This window comes from Danio rerio, chromosome 14 (genome assembly GCF_052040795.2).
Source record: "Danio rerio strain M-AB ecotype USA chromosome 14, GRCz13ab, whole genome shotgun sequence".
Taxonomy (NCBI): domain Eukaryota; kingdom Metazoa; phylum Chordata; class Actinopteri; order Cypriniformes; family Danionidae; genus Danio; species Danio rerio.
The window spans coordinates 28386900-28412645 of record NC_141034.1 but is presented as its reverse complement, the minus strand read 5'-3'; the positions used below and the strand labels follow the sequence as shown (position 1 = coordinate 28412645).

At 36.1% G+C, this 25746-nt stretch overlaps 1 protein-coding gene across 3 annotated transcripts in view; it reads right to left on the bottom strand.

The window, feature by feature from the left end:
• The window catches only part of klhl3 (kelch-like family member 3), a 98975-nt gene extending 73233 nt beyond the window's left edge, over window positions 1-25742 (bottom strand). The window contains exons 1-16 of one of the 3 annotated variants that reach the window (XR_015506872.1): window positions 25406-25648; window positions 24751-24873; window positions 23200-23306; window positions 21016-21137; window positions 18155-18317; window positions 17913-18022; window positions 17386-17502; window positions 17163-17312; window positions 14269-14386; window positions 13992-14189; window positions 11780-11881; window positions 11412-11540; window positions 11173-11313; window positions 8362-8505; window positions 8158-8283; window positions 4702-4893 (exon numbers count right to left, since the gene is read on the bottom strand). Coding sequence is in view for 1 of the 3 variants with exons in the window: in NM_001423975.1 (NP_001410904.1) it covers window positions 8255-8283; window positions 8362-8505; window positions 11173-11313; window positions 11412-11540; window positions 11780-11881; window positions 13992-14189; window positions 14269-14386; window positions 17163-17312; window positions 17386-17502; window positions 17913-18022; window positions 18155-18317; window positions 21016-21137; window positions 23200-23306; window positions 24751-24873; window positions 25406-25419 (1767 nt within the window). In the remaining 2 variants the exon portion in view is untranslated. Of the gene's footprint in view, window positions 1-4701; window positions 4894-6454; window positions 8284-8361; window positions 8506-11172; window positions 11314-11411; window positions 11541-11779; window positions 11882-13991; window positions 14190-14268; window positions 14387-17162; window positions 17313-17385; window positions 17503-17912; window positions 18023-18154; window positions 18318-21015; window positions 21138-23199; window positions 23307-24750; window positions 24874-25405 lie in introns of those variants that run through there. The other 2 variants (XR_015506871.1, NM_001423975.1) reach the window with 2 other exon arrangements.
• Between the last annotated feature and the right edge of the window lie 4 nt (window positions 25743-25746).

Below are 25746 nucleotides of genomic sequence, written 5' to 3'. Positions count from 1 at the left end.
TTTTTTTTATTATTTTGGCTCATCCAAGTTATCGTTGGCGATTCCTCCAAATGTTTCCCTGGTTTTGTGCACAAATATGCAATAATGCAAATCACAGAGCAGACTAACAACTCCACAGTCACAGAGGCATCATCAGACTATGACTTTGTTGGTTGAGACTATACACAATCTAGTGGCCAAAAATGCTGTTAATAACGATTGTTCCTTTAAATTTTGAGCCTGTACAATTTCTTTATACTGCATAGGCCTGCTTGCCTTTAAAAAAAACTTAAAACAAGTATTTGCACAAATGATGCTGGCAAAACGGCTGTGGACAGCACACATTCGGCAGCTACTAGAGCTTTAGTGAAAGGTCAGTGATTTGAGTTTATAATTGACCATATTAGAAATATTCTTGCTACAAAAACATCCATCCACTTTTTAAGATGTGTCAACCGTCTGGCAGATTATGAGTTCATTTTACAAAGGATTTATACGCTTTTGAAAACTTAAAAGGGCTGCTACCAGGGTGCGAAATACATTGATGATGTGTAGTAGTTTAGTAATACATGCTTCAGTGAATCAAATTTATGAATGTATTTAAATTACATAAGTAATTAATAATCTGTATACGTTTTTTGTGTTTTGAGGGATATTTAGTGATTACTTAGAGGTTACTGTCGGTCAAACTATACAAACTGTCTATTTTTTCCCTTTCTTTAGGCTACATGCAGATATATATACACGTATTTTACAAGAAATGTGTTTTGAGAATATTTAAGATGTCTAATGGTGGTCTAGAACTGCCATTTTCAGACTGTTGAATCATACTTTTCCTAGCATTAATTGGCGCGAGTGATTAGTCGGGGTGGGGGTCAAATGTATATTTATATTACACATTTTTTATATTTAAGATATAGATCAGAGCAGGCCTGGTGCTACGGTGGGGCAATGGGCGGCATTGCCCCCTCAGAAAGAGTTTGTGTTTTTATAAAGGATTGTTCTCTTAAACTGAAAATTCTTTGTGTCATTAATTCTTTACACCCCGGTTGTTCCAACCTTCAGAACACACATTTAAATATTTTCAAATATATGACAAAGCAATTGAATTATGAGAATAGCTTTATCATGATGAACAGTGCTTTATAATAACAATAATAATTTCTTACATTTCTATAGCGCTTTTCTTGGCACTCAAAGCGCTTTACACATAGGGGGAATCTTCTCATCTACTTTTTCATTTTTTTTTTTATGCAAGAAAGAACATTACGAAGATATAATATGAATAAAGAGACAAAGAGGGTTACATAAATAGAATTCCAGCAATTTAAACAAGTCTAAATGATTTACACTAAGAAAGCGTTTTACATGCAGTGTAATTGTTAGAGTCTTTTAAAGAGTTCACATAAATTTCAAAGTCCTTTCTGAAAATAAAAAAGTAAGGGTGTTTCTTTGAAAATTTACATTTATGGATGTAAAATTTTGTTTAAAAAAAAGCAATAACTCAAAAATACATTTACAATGAGAAGGATCTACCCTCAGAGAGTAACCAAAGAATACAATTTTTGGGGAAATACAGAAGTTTGGAAATAAGAATTTTTTAATGAAATTGGAAAAGTCAACCCAAAACACTTTACAGTAAGTACATTCCCAAAATAAATGGTTTATTTTGGCCAGGATGCCGGGGTTTAACCCGTACTCTTTTTCGAAAGACATTCTGGGATTTTAGGGTATTTGCTGAAGCATGCTAATATGACTTCATTTGCCAGTAACCTGGCTTAAGCGCTTCCGGCGAACTGTGTGCCAAAGGAAAAATCTGCACAATCTGTTTTCTTTAAAAATCAGCGATCTCCACTGGCTGAGTGATATCCGATATGAAGTGGGTCTCAGATTGTACTAGAAGCGCTGCATTATATTACATTTTCCCCGCCATGTCTTTATAATATGAGCATTTATTTTACCCGTGTACTCGATGGAGCGTCTGTGCTATCTTCCGATTCTGACGGGCGAGTGCGAGTAAAAGGCTTTTTGTTTCGTTTTACTCTTGAACAACTAAATGAATGCCAAAGTTTATTTAACTGAATGTATTTCAATTACATTAAAACATGAATGCTGTAAAAGGAATCGTATAAAATGGAAAAAAAACTCATAATAACAAGTCACCGGAAGTTTATAAGTATATGGGAACAACACGAGCTCGGCATATACCCAATTATATTCATCTGTCTCCATATTCTACTGCATCCCAGAATATTACACAGCACCAAAAATGTAAAAAATATATATATTGTATATATTTAATATATTTTTGTGTACGGCAGACGGCAACTCGCCGTGACGCAGATTCCCGAGTCTGTGTGCTATGGGTGCTCCAATCAGATGAGCCCTCTTCAGCGCTCGCCATGACAACGAGATAGCAGTGACGTGTCTTGTAAAAATTTGCATCTGCATTCCTATAAAGCTCGTGTGCTCTCTGTCAGCGTTGTCAGTTCGCTCGGTGTTGCTGTTTGTACTTGACCAAGGTGAGTTCAATACCGACGGTACGAGTGGAGCCACGCCAATCTCACGAAGTCCGCTTCGTGAAGCTTCACTCGGGCCCGTCTGTGCTGTAGTTCCTTGTGGTTTACGTACATAAACGTAACATCGCAAGGAATATTACGTGTTTGTTGCTCGAAATGTGCCGCCGAGCAACATCCAGTGAATACTGGCACGGCCTGGCGCCCGGTCTTCTCGTGCACTCCCTGGGGCGAGGCGGCCTTTGAGCCCTAGGCAGGGAACAAACAACCCCCGAGGACCCTCAGGGAAACACGGGGGGCCGGTAGTGGGACCTCGCTGCGAGGGTTATGGTGGGTGGGAGTAGCGAGGCCCACTCATCGTCTATTTTAAACTATAGTTTCAAACTTTAGTTTACTATAGTTTGAAATAGACACCATGGTGACTGTTATGATTTAACTTTATGCAAAGAGCTTAGAATGACCAAGAGCAAAAGCCCCGGATTTCGCCATTTTGAAGTGAAAGCGATCGGCCGTCCATTGGATCTCATTGCTGTCGCGATGGAAAGCAGTTGCTTTGTTTTTATTTAATTTATTCAAAAAGCGTGTTATTGTTTCCCAAATTGTAGTGTCGCCTCTTGGTGATTCTATGCTCTTTGCTCTTTGTCTGACTGTTGTAATGTTTTGCTTTGTTTTTCAGCTAAGCTGTTGAGCAAAGAAGGACTATTGAAGAAAACAGTTGAAGACAACCGCGGGTTATATTCACGAGCGCACGCGTTATAATGTTTCCGGGTTGTTTACTGAAAGTTTGTCTTGTTTGCATGTCAAACTAAATAAACTATACTCTTTCTAAACACCTGTCTCGTGTTTTACTTGTCCTCTACAGCAATGCACTGTCATGTAAGTCTGTTGAATGCATTTGTATGCAACATGGTTTGACAGTACTGTAGTCTAACAAATAAATGGTTGTTTTATATGTACCTTCATTATTTAACATTTGGTGTAGGTAATGAAAAGTTAATCAAAGATTTCCTAAGACATAAGGGCTATGTTATGGTTGTTTAATAACTATATTTAATATTATTCTGTATGAGCAAATTGTATATATATTTAACATGTCATGAACTTACTGTTATTTTAAAATTTGCTTAATAAAATGTCCTAAGACAAGAATGGGTGTTTTGGTTTTATGGCAACCTACAGTAGGATTAAGGTTGACCACAGCAGCTACACACATCATAGGGAGTTCTTTTAATGACCCAAATCAAGTAAAACGTCTCTTACTCAAGTACTTTTAGCATGCAAAATGTAAATTTAAGTATATAAAATACAGTTTCCAACAACAAAATTTTGTCTTGTGAAAAAGACCAGTGTGGTGGTGAGAAAAAAAAGTAATATCAAGTTATATATATTTATAAAAGAAGTTGAACAAGTGGTCATAATATTTAGTCATTAGATAATGTGACCGCTAGATGGCGCTCAATTAAAAGGAGCGTTCATTTCAAAGGAGCGCTACCCTGTACTAAAATGGCGGCTCTATTGACGCATTCCTTCCAAACGTAGCCTATATTACTGCCTTAGGTCAGTAACTTGGGCAGTAATGCAAAGTAATAATAAATGCGAATAAATAGCCTAAATGAAAGAAACAAGAAACGAACATCAGACACTAGGTCTAGTGCCCCCCTATGGATTTAAAGTGCCCCCTCAGTTTTGACTTCCTGGCGCCGGGCCTGGATCAGAGAAAGCTTCCTCCTTCTATTAAAGGGCTGACCCCCATACATCTTGTGTTGATACGGTTTGAATCCTCCTCAAACCTCCCTATAATTCGCACCCTGGCTGCTTCCCACACCATTAACTTACACCGCAAGTAAGAGCCAGAAAAACGTTTAAGGTTGTATACACCGAAGATGGATCGAGATAATTATGTGGTAATTTTAAATTTGGGGTGAAACATTTCTTTAAAGTGAGCACTTTCGACCATCTGTAATGGGGGAATGAATGTATCTATAATTTGTACATATTCAGAAATAGTAGTGTTACATAAGGTTAGAGTCTAGATTTAATTATTAATTTGGCGCGAATTCATGCGTTTGACGCCAACGCACATTTCCCATCACGTGGTCCAACTCCAAAACAACTTTATCCTTTCATCTCGGCGATCCACGACTAACTGCTGCCCTCCAGTGGCAGTTCCTAGACTAGCAGTCACAACAAACACATAACCACCAAATCCTCTTAACAAAGCTTAATTTATTAATACATTTGTTTAGAAACATTAATACCTTGTTCACAAACCACATTCGTGCATAATCCATCGGTGATGCACCACACTGGAATGTCACTGATTGAGTGTTGTAGATCATGATGTTTAAGGACATCAGAAATAAAATGGCAGCAGTTTTAGCAGACAGCACAAAATAAACTGAGAGCAACAAAAACATTGTAAGTTTTACTGCATAGAATGACTTTCATATCAAATTAACAAAGAGTGTCAGTGTGTGAATCTGCGATATGTCAGCACGAAATGTAGGCAAGGTTTTAGCAATTCTTAATCATTAGCAAATTTGTCTTCAGTTTACACTTCACAATGACCAGTACTGTGAACTACAGTGAAGCTCTAGTGATGAGGAAATTATAAGCATTAGACCGTAATAATATTTTTAAACAAAATGATGTCCAGTTCTGCTGTCAGATCTAAAATATCCAGTAAGCTAGAAGAGGATAAATGGTGCACTCCCAAACATATCGGCCATCTTGGTATTTACCAACAACTGAAAGAGTACCAGCTCAACTGGAAGAAAAATACCAGAGCAATTTCACCCAAAAGCAAAGCTATTTTAACATTTAATCCATAAAACACACTAGCACTTTTTTTAGGCAAAAACATCTTATCCATTAAGTACTAGTGCTTATTCATTAGTTTATAGCACTTACTCTTTAGGTACTAGTTCAATTCTTTAAAATTAACTAGTAATTATGTATTATTCATTAGATACTAGCACCAATTAAATAACTAATATAAAAAACTAATATATTTTTAATAAATAACAATATATACAAAAACTAGTATGTAATGATAAGAATATGTTTCTTATTAAAGTGTACTAGTACCCTATTTACTTTTTATTATAATAAAATATTTACTAGTCAGAACTTAATATTTGATCCCTCAGTGACAGATCAATAAGGTCAATGGTAAAATACAGAATAGCTACTAGTTACTGTTAAAAGAAGTACTTGCATCTATTTAATAGGTACTATTACCTAACAACTACACCTATCTCATAAGTTTTAGGGCAGTTCCTGGCAAAAGTCTTGTCGTTGATCTCAGTTGTAAGAGCAACAAATAATAACTTGACTTCTAGTTGATCATTTGGAAAAGTTGCAGAAGGTAGATTTTTGAGATGAATCATCTGCTGAACTGCATCCCAATCATCACAAATACTGCAGAAGACCTATTCGAACAAGCATGGACCCAAGATTCTCACAGAAATCAGTTAGATGTGGTAAAGAAAAAAATCATGGTTTGGGGTTGCATTCAGTATGGGGCGTGCAAGAGATCTGCAGAGTGGATGGCAACATCAACAGCCTGAGGTGTCAAGACATTCGTGCTGCTCATTACATTACAAACCACAGGAGAGGACACATTCTTTAACAGGATAGTGCTCATTCTCATACTTCCCATAGTTCCTGTAAGCAAAGACGGTTAAGGTGCAAGAGGATTGGCCAGCCCAGTCACCAGATATAAACATTATTAAGCATGTCTGGGGTAAGAGGAGGGTAAGATTATTTGAGGCATAGCAGAGATGTATGGATGCAGTCCTCCAAGCTTATGGGAGTCATACACAATATTATTTTTTCCCCTTTATATTCTATACTGTACATTATTTCTGTTAAGGGACAAGACTTTTGTCTAAGCAAAGTTACTGTCCTAATTAAATAATTAAAAATCAAGGCATGATCATATTTTATTTTGGTAAAATAAGCGTAATCTAGAGGCCTTTGCCCTTCATATAAGCCACTTCTGGTATTTGTTCCTCCTAAAACTGGGATCAACAACAAAACTTTTGTCAGGCAGTGTAAATAATTACTGAGTATTAGTGTCTACTTACTAAATCAAGGTATCTAACGAATGAGCACTAGTATCTAAAAATGTTTATTAGTGAGACAAAAATAGATACTAGTGTGGTTTATAAATTCCATGTTAAAACGGCTTGCCATACTGCTATTTCAGTGACTGCATCTATAGAGTTTCATGATAAAAGAAAGACTCTGTGTGTCCAACATGGACAATTGCACACCAAACTGCATCATGAAAAGTGCAAATGTACAAATAACTACTAATATTATCCATCTGATTATGAGTTACATTTGGCACATTAAAATCACATTTACTGACGTTAAGCAGATTTTCAGGGGTGAAATTCTGTCATTTCAACAGCAATACGTCATCGGGTGTCCCACAAAAAGGGTTAAATATGGCCCCCCAAGCAAATTTTGCAACAAATTTGCCACACTGACTTAGAGAAAGCTGCTTGGTTTGACTTTTGCGTGAGCTGTGCTTTATAGTACACTGCTAAACTATCGATCTTTGCTTAACATATTTTTCCTGAAATTTCCCAAAGTGACCACAATTTTACCCTGTGAGATTTCTATGCTGTTTCTATTTAGAAGTTAAATATATTTAATACTTCATGGCACGAAAGCAGCTGGTAGAGGGGGAAAAAAACATACGGACTCATTCCAATAATACTTATCATACAAAATAAACAAAGTAACCCTGTAACCAAAATAATCAGCAGATAAGATTCCATACAAACTTACAAACTCATCTGACATTAAAAAATAAAAACAATTGTAATATCGCATAAATAATTAGCGAATAAAGCATCCTTCCCATGTGCTCAACAAAACAAAATGGTCACTTCCTGGTAAACCGATGCAAAAATTCAGTAATAATAAAAAAGGAAGTTGCTGCAACCGGGGAAACCTCTGTAGCTCTATTGTCATACATAGTAAAAGAGTTTTGCGGATGACACACAATAACAAACGCTGTCATGTTATCCTGCAGTCGGCCTTTAACCAAATCATTTTGATGACAGACTTTGGCTTAGGCATTTTAGAAGGACTAAAACAACATTTGAGCTGGTGTGCGTTGCGATTGGTCAGTCCATTTATCCAATCACATGATCTGTTGAGCTTGTTGATGCGCGACGATGAATGTATTCAAACAAATGTTGCTCCATCATAGTTCAAATTCAGGTTTTCTTTTATAAAATATTATATACCTCTTTTTTTAATTTTATGCAGATCTTCGGGTTTAAAGGGTGTGATATGCATTAGTGTTATCCTGTAGAAGCAGTTATGATGTTTTAGAGTAGACTGTTATAACGATTGTTCAAAGTAATGTCAGTAGTACAGCAAGCAGAGAGGTCTCGGTTGGCACAGTCTTCACCTGCACCTAGATTACCACCCAGATTTCAGCCCCAACAGAGCACATAGTCGTCCCGCGTACATACTGTCCTGGCAGATTTAATCCAGTTAGGCCTGTGTAAACGAGGTTTCGTTTAATAATTACCTTATGTGGCCTCTCTGTTAATAACAGAGCTAAATGGCACTTTCTGGAGGCTGGGAGAGGTGTGTGTTTGTGAGGCAGTCAGGCTTTAAGATGAAAAGTTTCCAGCACCTGTGAGCATCAGGATTCAGGCTTATATCAGCGTCTGTCTGTCACAGCTCAGCCCTCGACAGGTGTGAAGAAGAGACCTGCTGCCCAGGACTTTTAGTCATAATGGCTTGTCAATAACTGACACCCCTGAAACAGACAAGAGCGCAGTTTAATTCAAGTTTTAGCTGATCGGTGGAGCATAGAGGTTGTGAGAAGGAAACAGACCTGCGTAACTACGGCCGTTGCTCATGTTGGTGGGGATGAGACTCCATTTATCAGCAGCAGGGTCGTAGTATTCAACAGAGGACAGGTTACACGACCCATCGTCCCCTCCAATCACATACAGTAAACCGTTTATGGCACACACTCCTAGAGACAAACACAGTAACTACATTCACAATGGTTTTAAAGGTCTTGTAATACATCCAGTAGCTGACTTTCATAACAGGAACTCCTGTAAATTTCTATTTATAAATGTGTGCTTTAGCCCTTACAATGAAACCATGGAGTCATTATAGCCTGGTATAGATTTTTTTTTAACTGTAGTTCTACCATAACATGAATGTGTAATTCATTTAAAATGTGAATAATTGCATAATATGCTCACCAGCCACTTTATTAGGTACACCTGTCCAACTGTTGTTAACGCAAATTTCTAATCAGCAAATCAAATGGCAGCAACTCCAATGTATTTAGGCACGTAGACATGATCAAGATGATCTGCTGCAGTTCAAACTGAACATCAGAATGGAGACTAAAGGGGATTTAAGTGACTGGTTGTTGGTGCCAGATGGGCTGGTCTGAGTATTTCAGAAACTGCTGGTCTACTGGGATTTTTACACACAACCATCACTAGGGTTAACAGAGAACGGTCCAAAAAAAAGAAAATATCCAGTTAGCGGCAGCATAACCGAGGTATGCAGAAGAGCATCTCTGAATGCACAATACGCCCAACCTTGAGGCGGATGGGCTACAGCAGCAATAGACCACAACGGGTGCCACTCCTGTCAGTTAAGAACAGGAAACCGAGGCTACAATTCACACAGGCTCACCAAAATTGGACGATAGAAGATTGGAAAAATGTTCCCTGGTCTGATGAGTCTCGATTTCTGCTGCGACATTTGGATGGTAGGGTCAGAATTTGGCATCAACAACATAAGAGCATGGATCCTGCCTTTTTTCAACAATTCAGGCTGGTCGTGGTGGTGTAATGGTGTGGGGGATATTTTCTTGGCACATTTTGGGCCCATTACTACCAATTGAGCATCGTGTCAACGCCACAGCCTACCTGAGTATTGTGGCTGACCATGTCCATCCCTTTATGCCCACAGTGTACCCATCTTCTGATGGCTACTTTCAGCAGGATAACACGTGTGAATCATCTCAGACTGGGTTCTTGAACATGACAATGAGTTCACTGTACTCAAATGGCCTCCACAGTCCCCAGATCTCAATTTAATAGACAACCTTTGGGATGTAGTGGAACGGGAGATTCGTGTCATGGATGTGCAACCGACAAATCTCCAGCAACTGCTTGATGCTCTCATGTCAATATGGACCAAAATCTCTGAGACATATTTTTAGTACCTTGTTGAATCTATGCCATAAAGGATTAAGGCAGTTCTGATGGTAAAATGGGGTCCAACCCGATACAAGGTGTGCCTAATAAAGTGGCCGGTGAGTGTAAACATTCATAATTTAACCATTAATTGGACCAAAAAAATGTAGAGCAATTTTTTCAAAATGCTTTCCAATACAATACTAATGAATTACTTTTGATGTGTATTAATGAGACTGTAGCCACTGAGACTCATATATTTTCACAATTATGTAATCATGGAAAGGTATTTGAACAATGTCGTAAGCTAGCTTTCCACTGTGTCGAAACGGACTCATTGCACATTAGGTCATTACGTGAAACTAGAAAATCAATTTTTCCATCATACAGTTGAAGGTCAAATTATTAGCCCTCCTCTAAATGTTTGCTTTTCTAATATTCCCAAGTGATGTTTAAACAAAGCAAGGTAATTTACCAAAAGGATCACCCAAAAAAACACACCATATGGCTTCAGTGGTTTTTTGTGCACATAAAACAAAAATAATGACTTAATTCAACAGATTCTTCACCTCGGTGTCAGGGTGCATGCTCCTGAGATGAGTCTCATAGCCTGTAATATTCAGATTATTATTGGATATTAAACTAGCAGGGACCATTGCTGTCTAGAGAATGAGAAAACTTTTTAGATTTCAATGTAAAATATCTTCACTTGAATTCCTAAGATGACAAAGGTCTCAGGGAGTTGGAATAGCATGAGGTAATGAGTAATTAATAATATAATTTTCATTTTTGGGTGAACTAATCCATTAAAAATTTATTTATTTGATAGTTTTCAATTTTCCACTGTTGTCCAGTGACTTAATTATCCTAGTTAAGTCTTTAAGTTGCACTTTAAACTATAAATACTTATACAAAAATAAATAGTAAAATACTACCTATTATCATAATGGCTATGACAAAATAAACCAGTTATTAAAACTATTATGTATTCATTCATTCATTTTCATTTCGGCTTAGTCCCTTTATTAAGCCGGGGTCGCCACAGCGGAATGAACCGCCTACTTATCCAGCATGTTTTTACACAGCGGATGCCCTTCCAGCCACAACCCATCACTGGGAAACATTCACACACACTCATTCACACATACACTACAGTCAATTTAGCCTACCAAATTCACCTGTACCGCATGTCTTTGGACTGTGGGGGAAAACGGAGTACCCGGCGGAAACCCTTGCAAATGCAGAGAGAACATGCAAACTTCACACAGAAAAGGCTAACTGACCCAGTCAAGGCTCGAACCAGCGACCTTCTTGCTGTGAGGCGACAGCACTACCTACTGCGCCACTGCGCCACCTCTATTATGTATTAAAACATTTTTTAAAAATACCTGAGAAATATTTGACAACTATTTTCTAATAATAGGGCTAATAATTTTGTCTTCAACTATATGTCCCCCTCCTTTCCTCTAATGACTCACCTGCATTCCTTCGACACATGTTCATGTCACACACCTGTCTCCAGGTGTTTGTTGTGGGATCATAGACCTCTACACTCTTCCTCACCAGAGGCCCATCATGCCCACCTGCAGCATACAGCTGTCCACTGAGCACTCCAACACCTGCACAAAGAAACCACAACAGATTATAATCGGATGTAAAAAGTACAGGTAAGCTTTATGGACAATAAAAGTATGTGCAAAAAAATAATAATACCAACCAGCTCCACTGCGTCTAGTGCTCATGTCTGACACATAACACCACTTATTACTGACTGGGTTAAACTCTTCTACAGTACTCAAACACTGCCTAGATGCTCCATCATATCCTCCAACAGCATATAGCTTTCCTGTAGAAAAATCAGATGTATTATATGATGTCAATACACAAACAAGTGTGGGCAATGAACAGCTGCACAGTTAAACATAGAACAACAACAGCCTTAAGGTAAAATGTTGTGAAATCATCACTATTGCAAAATCATGCCATTCTAAACTTTTCATTGCTGCATAACTCATTTCATTAACAAGTATGTGCTTGAAATATTAATACAGAGATTTGCTTTACATAAGAACTCAAAATGCTCACCGTCAACTACGCCCACCCCGACACTGCTACGCCTGGTGTTCATGGGAGCCACAAACATCCACTCGTTAGCTTTGGGATTGTACGCCTCCACTGATGAAAGCCCTGCACAGAGATGGAGCTGTGTTCACAAGCAATTCTAATTGCCCATTTTTTTGAAAACAACACTAATTTGAAACATTTTAAACAACTTTTTTTAATCCAGTTTAGATCCACACAGAATCTGGAAACACAGAAACCAGCATGTGATGTACATATACACTGATATTCAAATACAATAAAGCTAGATTTTCTGTCTTTTAGTAGATTTATTAGACTTGCTTTGTTTACCAGACAAGTGCATCTAATTAAATATGTTTTGTGAACCTTAACCCTTATCTATGTTGGGGATGTTTTTATCCACTCAGGGGTGATTTTGAGTCTTAATTCGGCCATAAATTTTTCTGTGTTTCAGCTAGAATGATTTTTGATGACAAATCTTATGCTTTCAAATTTAAATGCTTTGAATAAAAAAAAAATATTAATGTTAAAATACGTGATTTAGTGTGTTTTTCCACCAAATCAGAGACATTGTTTGTAAAATTGTCAATTAAAGAATTCCTTTAATTGCAATTAAAAAAGCCAATTAAAAACTCCAGTTATTTTCTAAACAAGTTAGTAGTTTTGATCAGGACTTAGGTTGATTAGGAAGAAATATATTTATCTTATGCATTTTTACAGCCGTTTAGTTGACAAAAGTTAATTTAATAGAGTGCACAATGGTTAAATGAAAGTTTAAAAGTTAATTATTTTTTTCGTGTTTTAAGTTTTTAGTTACAATACTCCCAAAATTATTCCGCATAATTCTGCTTATTTTTTTTACTAAAATATGTAGAGATTTAGCAAAATATTTCAGCAGATTTTGTCTGGCCCTACCTATTGATAAGCCCTTTTCATTGAATGCAGACAAACTAAAGGCAATTGAGAACTGGAAATATTTAGGTTTTAGCACCATAGAGGAACACTGGAAGAGCCAAAGCATTTTTGTTTGATGCTGTTTGTGCCATAAAAATTATCAAATGATGTGCCGGGTTACTCGTAACACTGACTACATATGTCCGGAGAGGGTGGGCAATCTGTATGATCTGTAAATTATCAAAAATTGACATTTGTAAACACTTACATGCAAATAACACTTGTTATTCCCCATAATAATTTTAAAATATTTTATATGTGACCCTAGACCACAAAACCATTTTTGTGTTTTGGCAATAGTCAAAAACACATTGTATTGGTCAAAATTATATAATTTGTCTTTGATGACAAGAATCATTAGAATATGAAGATAAGGTTCTATGAAGATATGTAAATTTCCTACTGTACATACATCAAAACTCAGTAATACATTTTTGATTAGAAATGTGCATTCCTAAGCACTTCATATAGACAAATTTACTGGTGATCTCCTCAGTATGGACACTTTTCACAAGACACATTTAATGGTCATCATAAATCCTTAAAGGTTTTTCTAATATTTAAATTTTTTAAAAATATATTTACATGTATATATATTTACATATTTATTAAATCATTTAAGGCATTTGAAATTCTCTTTTCAGACTGTCGCTATCTGTCTCACACACTATTTTTTTGCTTTTCCTGAAAGTCTTGATAACACCATCATCTAGTTTTTCTTTAATTATTTCAGCTAAATAAGATTGTAAAAAAAAATTTTTAGGTTTACCCAACTATGAGGACTTCCTTTACTGGGAAACCTAGAAATGTGAAAAGGGTCCATTTTGATTTGTTTTGAACTTCACACTGCAGATTTTCACTAAGTTGTATCTCTGTCAAATTTCATCATATCCTAACAAACCAGTGCAAACCTTTTTTCAGCTTTCAGATGATGTATAAAAATCAAATAAAAAATACACTTAAACCGGGTTTTGTGGTTCAGGGTCACATATATCATTTTATGGCATATTTAAATCCCACCTTAATGCTCCTCAATAAGTGGTGGTCCTTCTTTGTCCAAAATATTTGAGAAAAATCTCAGGACAAGGTTTTTATACTGACAGCTGCCATTGTAAAACAAATGACAACTCTTTTTGTTTGTCAGGGATAGCAACAGTAAATAAGGAAGTTAGGGCTCACCAATGTCCAATCCAGGATAAAATATTTATTCAAAACCAAACCTTAACAACACTGAATTTGTGAACATATCCTGACTGTATACCTGTACTCCCATCAAAGCCTCCGACAGCGTACAGCAGGTCCCCCAGTACTGCTGCTCCTAAAGTGCTGCGGCGCTCTTGCATGCTGGGAATGGAGCTCCACTGATCTTTTAGTCCATCGTACACATCAACCGTCCGCACTCGCAGAGAGCCGTTAAATCCCCCCACAGCATACACCTTACCGGCCATATACACCACACCTGAATGACATACACACGGAGAGGGTCAGAGCAAGAAAAGAAACGGCATGTAGATATGAGGAGCAGAACAAAACACAACCTGCTCGACAGCGTCTGGATGGTAAGTCGGCCACCTGGTACCAGCGGTCCTCTTGAAAGTCATAACACTCCACACTGCGGATGGCCTTAGGTGCTTGACCCCCTACCACCATCATTACCTGCAAGATTCATAAAAAACATTCAGCCATCTTCTCATGATCTTTTCCAAGTGAAGTGAGAAGTTACACAATGACTTATAGTGTCATTCACAATAAACAGTATTAATTATAAACATCAAGCCTAAACACATTTAATTCAAAACTGAAACTAGCAGTGTGTGAGAAATGTGCTATACAAATACTCACACACCTCTCTCTTTTTTGGCATTAGTCTTTGCATGTGTATGTTTGCCTGAAGGTATTTACATTATATACTGTATTGCTTAGAAATACAAGTTACAGCATGACTTAATCAATAATAACACTAAAGATGACAGTGAAATGTTATTACTGTACAGCTGAAGTGAAAAACTGTAATGCAAACTGTGCTTTTAACGATAAATTCCAAAGAGCAATAAAGATGAATAGAGAAAGAAATAAAAGCTAGAATGCATTCTAACAAGAATTCTTTAATAAAAAAGACAAATAAAATTCACGGAACCTTTCAATCAAAACCTGCATCCAAATTTGCCGCTGATTCATACATACCAGACTAATGCGTCCTAATTCTAATCCAGCCAAATTCTCATTTCATTTCAATTGAATTCATCTTTATTTCTATGGCGCTTTTACAATGTAGATTGTGTCAAAGCAGCTTAACATAGATTATAATAGATTGAAGCTGTGTCAGTCCAGTTTTCAGAGTTGAACTTCAGTTTAATTCAGTTCAGTGTGGTTTCATTTTCACTGCTGATGTTCAAACACTGAAGAGCAAATCCATCAATGCGCAGCTCCACAAGTCCCAAACCAATCAAGCCAGTGGCACACACATCACACATTTAAAATCAGCTATGAAATCTACATTTTTCTTCATCTCAAACTCCATTAATATACATATTTATCCAATGTACCTCTCTTAAAGAATTATAAGTAAACTATCATATTAAATATGTGTCTAAGTGAAAGCGGTTTTCAGGCATCGAAACAATTGAAATAAGAAATTTATTTTTTCCACAGATTCCTGTTTTTGGAGCAAAAACTAAAGATTTCCAGAAGAAATATATGCAACAAAAGTTTATGAATCAAAAAAAACTGACAGGCATACACTAACTGACAAAAGTCTTGTCGTCAATCTCAGTTGTAAGAGCAGCAAATAATAACTTGACTTCTAGTTGATTATTTGGAAAAGTTGCATATGATCATCAAGGCATGAAATGATCATTAAGGCATGATCATATTTTATTTACAATAAGCTTAATTTAGAGGCCTTTGCTTTTTATATAAGCCACTTCTGATACCAAATGATCTTCGAGAGAAGTTATCAGGGCTCGAAATTAACCTTTTTGCTTGGTAGCACCGGTGCTCCTAACTTTAAAAATGTTGGCGCATCAGCCAATATTTAGTCGCACCCACCAATTATGAGCACCGTTACTACAAGTTTTATACAAAAATATTTATTGTATTTGAAATCAACACTAATCAAACTAACAAGCAAAAAAATCATGTATAACGTTATATGCAAGCGTGAGGAAAATATGTCTCAACAAAATCCCGTTATCACAAGAAAATAAATTTTTATAACAGAACTGAGTGACCAAAGCATACACTGAGCGCTCACCTGCCCTGCACGCACTGCTTGAATTAATCTGTTAACCGTATAACTGTGCTGTTCTCACAAGTGCTGTCGGATATTGCACTGATGCTTTTGACATATACTGTACCCTATTATATGCATACATGTTAATAGCAATACCGGTCTTTTTAGGAGTAGCAATGTTAGTTTACTCAGTGTAAGCCCGTTTGCTATGGTGTACGTGGTGTTAAATTTGACATATAGCTGCCACGTGCACAGCGCACAGCATCTGGTGATTATATGAAGGATTAAACAGAAGCTCTCGTGCTAGATGTGCCAAACAGTTACCTGAAAATTCCATCCCACAGAATTTTCATAGCGGACTTGAAGCCAATAGAAGTCTTCTACTCTTAGAAAAGTGTAGATGGTGGATTAACATTCAGCACATGATCACTAGTAAGATGTGTCATTATTTGTAACTGTAGATGCCATGGTTTCTCAAATAAAATCTGTCAGTGTTATGCTATCTTCATTCTCATCTTCAGCGCTTTACAATTTTTCGCGGTAGTAGCTCTCTGTCATCCAAAGCCAGAAGGCGCTGAGTGATTGACAGCTTATATTAACCAATCATTCGCGTTCAGTGCTAGAGCAGTGGTGGGCCAATAAGAAGAGTGCGAAGGCGGGGCAAGCATTACGGACTTGGATTTGTTTACTGCAGCAAGTTGACATGACAACTGTTTTAAACCATTCCTGAGAACTGCGTTTCGCGTTTCAAGTGTAAACAAAGAGCTTAGAGATGCATTCTGCGTGAATGTCTCCCGAATCCGCGAAAGTGGTGAACATTTTGCAGTAAAAACTGGTCGCACACAACAATTTTAAGCACTCGCAAAAATGCTCCCAAATATATTTTAAGGTCGCACAGATAAAATTTCGGGCGCATATGCGACCAAAATGGTTGCAATTTCGAGCCCTGAGTTATTATTTGTTGTTCCTAAAATTGGATAGGTGACAAGACTTTTGTCAGGTAGCGTATTTAAAACAAGGATAGGTTGATGTACAGCTCTGAATATAGCAATCATCTGTTACGTTACATATCTTTACACTTAGTCACTCTCCTTTTTAAACGATTAAATTAAACCAATAAATTACTTTTTCAGCAAGAGCTTTTCATCGTTAAAAATAAAATCAGTTATTATTAGATTTTTGTGCTCAGTATATTATTACCTTGGGCAGGCTGATTGGTGTGCGTGGTCTTGTTCTGTCAGTCTTTATAAGGTGCCGCTGGTCTGCAGGTAAAAGGTGGTACTTCATCGCCTCAATGAGAAAGTCCTTACAAGTATTGTTGTTTTTTATTAAAGGTTCCTCCTCCACAATCTGTACAAATGCACAATCATGTACTAAAAATAATGCTTGAAGAAATTATGCACGAATAATGCTTGGATCATACCTGAACCAAGTAATCTCTGGACAGTAAGGGAAGTCGAACATGCTCCATGAGTTTTGGCATGTGCTCTAAACGGGCCTCTTTATCGTGCTTTATCCAGGCAACCATGGCCTCAAAAACCTGGCGGTGGAACAGATATTATGTTTTTCTCTGCATAATGTATGAGTGCAGCCCACAGCCACAGCAGGTCAGGCTGCCACCCTCCTCTGTCTGTGCCACTGCTCAGATGACACTGAAACATCTGACAGCTGCCATCAAGTGTGTGTATGTGTGTGCGTGTGCAGACTGGAGACACAAGTTACTCGTAAGCAGAGAGCAGCTAATGCAGTGTGACTGACAGATGGCTTGTCATCTCCTTCAGCACTGCACCAGCATGTACATGTAAAACCCAACTATCAATCGTTTGCTGAGTACAAATCGTGCAAGAATATGTTAAAAAAAACTGTCTGTGATTGAGAAGCACAATATGCAGATGTAAATGTATTAAAAGATAACATCTGAGTCAAAACACTTGGGTTTTTGTGTGTTACCTTCTCTTCAGTTGACACAGTCAGTTTGTCACTAGAGATCAGACTGCACACCTGCTGTAAGGACAGGGCCATAAACTCCTCGCCAACCATGACGTCTGTGAAGTGCTGCTCTGCTTTAATCAAGCAAAACATACTCAAAAAAACTAAACTGTACGTCAACATAAAAAGACATATCGGTGGGTTGCTTAATCGCCAAGCTGTTCCAAACTTCCCACAATGCATGAAAAAAGATGAGAGCTCACCGGCATAAGCGTGGGCCTGGCTGAGAAGTACTGTGCAGGCGTGAAGGTCAGCGAATGCTCGGATGCCCAAGCAGTTGGTGGGATGAAGCTGTGTCTGCAGGAAGTCACAGCAAACCTGTCGAACATCCATCAACTGCAGCAGACTGGCAGCTGGCAGCAACACCTGAACACAGCAGGGATAAACACATCACAAATACTAAACTATAAAAAAAGACATCACACATACTATACATTGGTATAATGTGTGTACATTCATATACATTCAGTTTTTAAATTAATTTCAGAAATATTATTGACTTATATAAAATGTTCATTTGATTTATTTAAAATACAGTATATGGTCTTTTGGTAGATATATTAATATATTATATGAGAGACCTGCTTTGTTTACCAAATAAGTGGATCTAATTGGATTTGCATTGTAAAATTAAATAAAAGTTAAAAAGCTATACTTTTTTATTTCATCATATATTACGTTTTTACTTATTATGATAATATGAGCTCCCAAAATAATTCCGCATAAATCTGCAGATTTTTTACAAAATCTCCATGGAAATTGCCAAAAATGTCCGCAAATACCATGTGGCCCTACTGATAACACAATAAGTTATGAAATGATGACTAGCCTTAAATGCAAAAGAGTTGTGCGTTACATTGATGCACAGACATACAGAACTGAAATCATTTCTGAAATAAGTATTTTATCCTCAAGAAGACTGCATTAAATTGGTAAATAAATATGTTGTGATATTACTATCATTTTAAAAAATATATCAGTTTAATTTCAAATAATTGTTTTAAAATGTTTTTTTTTTCTGTGATCCAAAGCTGATGTTTCAGCAGATATTACTCCAGTTTTCACAGCAGAACATAACATGATCTTCAGAAGTAATTTTATGATAGTTAATTACTGACTATTTTTATATTATCTAGTAGGGCTGCACAATATATTGTTTGAGTTTAGATATTGCAATATGTGCATCTGCAATAGTCACGTAGCAACATTTGCAATGTTGAGTTGGGATTACAGTTGACAACAAAAAAAAAAAAACACAGGAGATTAATGGAGACACTGTAGAATTTAACACTAATAATAGAGTGAAGGTTTATCATCTGCATATGTTTTTAAGGCCAGTGACTATGTGAGCATTTTTAATGAGTTTAAAGCATTTTAGTAGTGCATAAAAGTTTTATTATTTATATGATGAAGACTATGTAGAAATTTTTTACATTTGATTGTTTAATTTTTGAACGTGTATACTGTTACTCTCTCCAGAATGCTTGGTTTATTTCACTTTAATATGTGTTCTATCGTGTTTATGACTGTAGTTTGTTTATTATACATATATAATAAATTGCATAAATATATACATTTATATTTCACTCCCCAACAAAATCACCTCATGCTGTAAAACAATACAGTAGTGCACACAATACATTCATGTGGTCTCAAGGCAAATCGATTAAGTTTACTTAACAAATTCAAATTAATTTGACATAAAACAAATATAATCTCAAGAATTGTGTTGTTTTAGCCCATTAAAAAAGTTTATTTGAAGAAGCAGCAAAATAATTCTTTTGAGTGCAGTCAATCTTAAGTAATGACTTTGCAAATAGAGCTAATTGTAAATATAAAAAAATTAAAAAATATAAAATATTTATAATTTTTGCTTGTTCAACATACTTATTTAAAATAAGCTGAAACAAAACAATTCTTGAGATTTCATTGGAACAACTTGAATTTTTTATGTTTAATCTACATAAATTTGCTAAAAGTGCTAGGTTAACTTAATCGATTTGTGGTGAATGACTTGTGTGGAATCCTGCATTTTTACAGTGTATATTGCAGGGAAAAAAACACTTTCAAATTTCAAATTTTCCCATTATCGTGCAGCCCTGTTATCTACGTGTAACCAGTTCATCATTTTTGCCAAAACTGTTTTTAAAAGAACAGCATTTATATGACATTAAAATTTGAAATTGAATTTGATTCATTTAATTCATCTTCAACCTAATCTAAGTACACATTTATTTATTTTTAATAAAACAAAACAAACTTCTCAGAATTTCCCAGGCTTTGCATGGTAAGGTCTATATTAATATAGACAGAAATACCAATGGCTATTATTGTAATTACAATAATACACATAACATCAGTTATACTTCAAGTAAACGGTTAATAAATACATTTTAGTTATTAGCAAACCATTACACATGTGTTTCAAACCTAGTGCCAACTGATATACTAAATGAACTGTGATAATAATTAGAGGTATCAATGAAATGAAGGCAGCAGCAGCTACTTAACATACAAGTAAAGGCCACAGGGAAAAACGACACTAAATTAGATAAAAGCATCTGCTCTTGACCATCTTGTGTTGCCTGTGTCCATGTTCTTTCTAGTAAAAGAAAGAAAATGGCCTAAAGGGATATACAACACAGGGCGTATCACAGCACTGAATGACATAGTAAAAATCCCCAATGACCAACTAAGTCATAAACAGCCACTACCCCCCACTGAAGCATCTGCCCATGCTCTCCAGATGAAAACTAGGCCACTTCATGCTATTCTTGAACAAATGGCACGAAGCTTCTAAGATCATCTGTTCTCTTCTTCTACACAAAATAAGGCCCACACGCAAGCAACAGAGCACACAGGGACAATAGAGCTCCAACACAAAGGGCAAAGAGCAAATCGCAGAAAACTTCCTCTGCCTCTCTGCTCATTTCCTTTGCTAAAAATGAGAGGAAATACCCTTCACGAAAGCTCCAAAAGCAAAAAGTGCAATCAGCTTTTATACAAACAGCTAGTCACTTTTAATGTTTGAAACATTACAATGTATATGTTAGTGTTGTCTTACCTGAACGTTTTCTTCAGACACTTCTATCTCAGCAGAGTAAATATAATCCACCAGCTTCAAGAGCGTCTGTCCGTCAACATCCCTGATTTCGACATGATTAGCTTTGCTTTCACTCATGTCACCTGGATACAATAAACACAATGCAGAATTAGGCTTTGTTTACAACTGGTATTAAGATGCACACTGATACAGATTTCTTTGAAGAAAAGGCCTGTGATCAGGTTACAATTGTAGTCAAATGTATTATTCCTCCTGGGAAGATTTATTATTTTTTATATTTATCAAGTAATATTTCACATTTTTTTCCAACACATTTTAAAACTTTCTCATTTTACATGATTTCTGCAGGTTTCACCAAGTTAGATTTAAACTATTTTAAGACCATTATGAATTAAACTTAAGACTTATGCAGGGCTAAATGCTAAGTTTTTTTAAATTTCCCAGTTAGAAAAGATTTTTACTTGGCCAATCAAAAAATAATTACAAATTAATACATTTAATAATACAATAATTATACATTTGTAGAATATTTTTTATTCATTTTCAAATATATCCATTCACAAACCCTATATCCCGTACCAACAATAGAATAAAACATTAATATTACATTATTAATATAACATTAATAATAATTTAATAATAAAAACTATAGGTCAGCTCAGTATCCTCAGTAAAAAAAGTAGAACTTTTAAGCAAATGTTACTGTAGGAAAAGTAAAGAAATGCTATTTTTAAATAAAAAGTTAAACGTTTTATTGAGATGGATTGTTGGTCATTGTATGAGTGTTAATGGCCAACTGTTTCTTTTGTTTTTGCCATGATAATAGTGCATAATATTTTTCTAGTTATTTTGCAAGATACAAGTATTCTGCTCTACCAAATGGTTGACCATATTTCTACTGTTCTACTGTTTTAAATAAAGACTGTTAAAGTATTTTAAAGAATGTTGTAAAAAAACAAACAAACAAGAAAACATGTTAAATAAGAATCTGAAATATTTTATTGCATACTTCAAAAAATATAGATGATTCAAAAATGTTTTATTTTGATTAGGTTTGTAATAAATTGGTCTTACACCCAATTTTCTGATTTTGTATTATAAACCGACATATTTACTATTTGGTGGAGGTTGATATTTTAGAAATTATGTGATGTGTTGAAAAAAAAATGCATTGAATGTGTTAACTAGCAACATTAGGAGTTAAGAAATCCAATCCAAAAATGTATTTCTTGGTGGGGCAGTTAATTAAAGTGCAATATAAAGATTTAATTAGGTAACTTAGTTTACTAGGTAAGTTATTGAACAACGGTGGTTTAGTGACATTATCACAGGAGTGCTAATCATTTTGTCTTCGACTGTGTGTATAATTTTTTCAGAAATTTCTGGAACTGTGAAATTTGTATACAAATAATGTTAAAATAGGCAAAAAAAAAAAAAGATGTGGACAGCAGGAGCTTGTCGTTAATGCTCTATTAACCACAAAAATTCATCAAACTACTTCAACCGAACACTGTGCTTATTTTATTTTTTCACTTTCAAACCAAATGTACGATTTCAGACAGCAAAAATTTAAATCCCATCTTGTTATCCCACTTCAACATGGTGTCCCATAATGATTATTAGGCCAGTTGGCAGTGAACAGGTGGCCTTTTTCTGGCTGTTGAACCACTCGACCACATGAACATCTCATTACAAAAGCAATCTGGTCAAAAGCGTTTTCGACTACCTCTGGAAAAGGACCAGAATAGCCAGTTCAAAACATTTCAGATCCCTGATATTGAGCCTTATCCACTTGTGATTGAGACAAAAACAACAAAAAACATCTTATTACCATGTACACAGTTAAAAATGAGACCTAAATGTAAAGAAATGTACATCATAACATTTTTATGCAATCAACATGACTCATGAAGTAGTTTGCTAACAATTCAATCCATCTATAAAACGATAGTTCACCTACAAGTGAAGGTTTTATCATGATTTATTCCCTCTCATATTCCTCCAATCCTGTATGACTTTAGGTTTTATATAGCATATAAAAGAAGATCATTAAAAAGAGCAAATCGTGTTTGACACAAAATGAGACATAAATCCCCAATAGCAATTTTGAAGATAATTAAAGGGCAGTGTTGGACATGTCTCATCACTGTAAGAGTAGCATTAGAACATGTAAATAAAGAATACCTGTGAACATGGCGCAGAAGTAAGGGCTGCAGGATGCTAAAACTACTCTGTGTGCTGGGATTTCCACTTCGCCTGCCACCAACAAAACATCACAGAGCATCTTCCGACTGTGGTTATAAAGAAATGAAAGAAAATTTAGGGGTTAGATCAAGACTGCTTTTTTCCAAAAGTAATAAAAACCTACTTAGATTTTATAAACCATTGGCGGCAGTGGTTTCCGTGATCTTACATAGAATTGAGGTAATATAAACCAGAAATACCTTGTGGACAAGCAGCCTACACCAACACAACTTATAATTAACTTCAAGTCAAGTCAGATTTATTGCATTGTTCTAAACCTAAAGAATTATTACCAAAAATACATTATAAGCCAATATGTTCATGACATAGCAGACTAGGGTTGGGCGATTTGGCTTAAAATCAAAATCTCAATTAACTGAACATTTTACCCTGATTACGATTTATGAACGATTATTTTATTTATTTAAATTTTTTAACTCTTTGCATATTAATTGTGTTCTTATATTTATTTGAATAAAGGGTGCATTACTTGACTTTAAAATAATTGAGGGAAACACAAACTATCTACTATCTATGATCATTTATTGAACGTCATAAAAGGGGTCTCAAGGCATCTCTGGCGCAGCCTCCAATCATCATCAATGTAGTGCAAAAGTGCAACGTGTAGTTACGTATTTTGAGAGGTGCGCAGGTATGCGAGCTCGTGAAGGCTGCGCCGGACCATGCCCGTGCGTTCGATGCAAAAGTATAAATCTGTCTTAACAGAGCGAGATCACATGACTCCACACACAGCAGGGAAAGTAATTGAAAAAAATTGACCTGGAAAATTTTGATCGATTATAGGTTCTGAATGTGATTACTTTTTAAATAATCGCTCAGCCCAATAGCAGACCTCACCAATCTTAAAGTTTACATTTTGCAACTACAATGAAGCAGTTGAGATAGGCTACATAATACATACTGCCCTACATGACTATACTGTACGCATGCAAATAAAGTTGAACAAACATATAATTTTGTCCCATTTTGGTGTAAATATATGACAATCTATGGGTTTTACATGTATGTACAATGAAAAGATGCATTTAAGAAAAACTACACTTACTAAAATGACAAGGGATTCCCCCACATTCCAAAGACATGCAGTATAGGTGAATTGGATAAATGAAATTAGCAGTAGTGTGTGAATGAGAATGCATGAGTGCCAGATTAATTAATGGTTCATTCCACTGTGGTGACCCTGATAAATCAGAGACTACACTGAAGGATAGTGAGTGAGTGTTGCATGAATAAATATGGATATTATGGTATATAAACTATTGATGCACTGAACGTATTGGGTCTTAACAATTACATTTGATAGGAAAATAAAACTTCACATCAACCAGAACATTTTTGTGAAGGATCAAATTGAATATGGTACAAATCCACTCCAAGGCAGCTAACCTGGAAATGCCCCTATCGATGTCTGCCTCCCTGAACACCATGAAAAACAAAGGGTTGAATAACAAGTTATATCACTTTACTAACCTTCTCAAGTCATTCATGAGCAGAAAGGCTTTCCTCATGTGTGTGTGACTGAAGGTGTGCAGCCCTGGATCTTTGGCATCGTCCTGAGAGTCCAAACTAGGCACAGGACAAGGGACTCCAAATCTAGTCAACGAATCAAAACAGACCTAATCAACTAATGCTAAATAGCATAATGTTACACCAATTAAACAACAACAAAAAACGAATCTCTCGATCTAAGGACCACCTAAATTAACGTTTAATAGTTTCCAATGACAACTTCATTGCACAGTTGTTCAACAACAATGTTATTACGGGATGACAAGAGTCAGTTTTAGACCACATCACTGCATATGGAATCAAGTTACTGAACGATTATGATAATATTTTGATTATCTCGTGAACTATGGACAAGCTAGTCTAGAACAGTATCATTTCACGTTACATAGACGAATTTGTATAAAAACCCTTAAATATTAAGTGTCATTTTAAAATGAATTCCCAGGAGTGGATACACAACCCTCCGCTAGCAATTTAGCTGCTACAAATTGTACTACAGGATCACAAGGCGTTATTCTGTTAGTTTCAAATTAGAATTTAATATATTACTTTCTCTTCTGCAGACATATTTGTTACAAGTTATCTGCATTTCTCTTTTTTATAATCACACACTTACCCGTCATAGTCCATGTTTGAGCAATATCGCGCTAGGCAGCTGGCTAAAGTTAGCTTGCTACATCATTTTTCCGTGTAGGATGTGTAACTCATTCATTCCCTTTATAGACGTGCGTGGTATTTTAAAGCTTTAAGTCGAGTAATGTATGTCTTCATAAGTATTCCTCGTGCTGAGCCTTGTCTCTCGTGAGATGGCCGCGGTTGTTTATCTGACTGGTTAGCAGCTCATAGCTATCGCTGCCTCACTGACTTTACACCCAGGACCGTCGTAGCGGTCCTCCATCATCAGAGGGTTGCCTGGCAACAGTGATACCATCGCTCCATGATCACCAAGGTCACTCA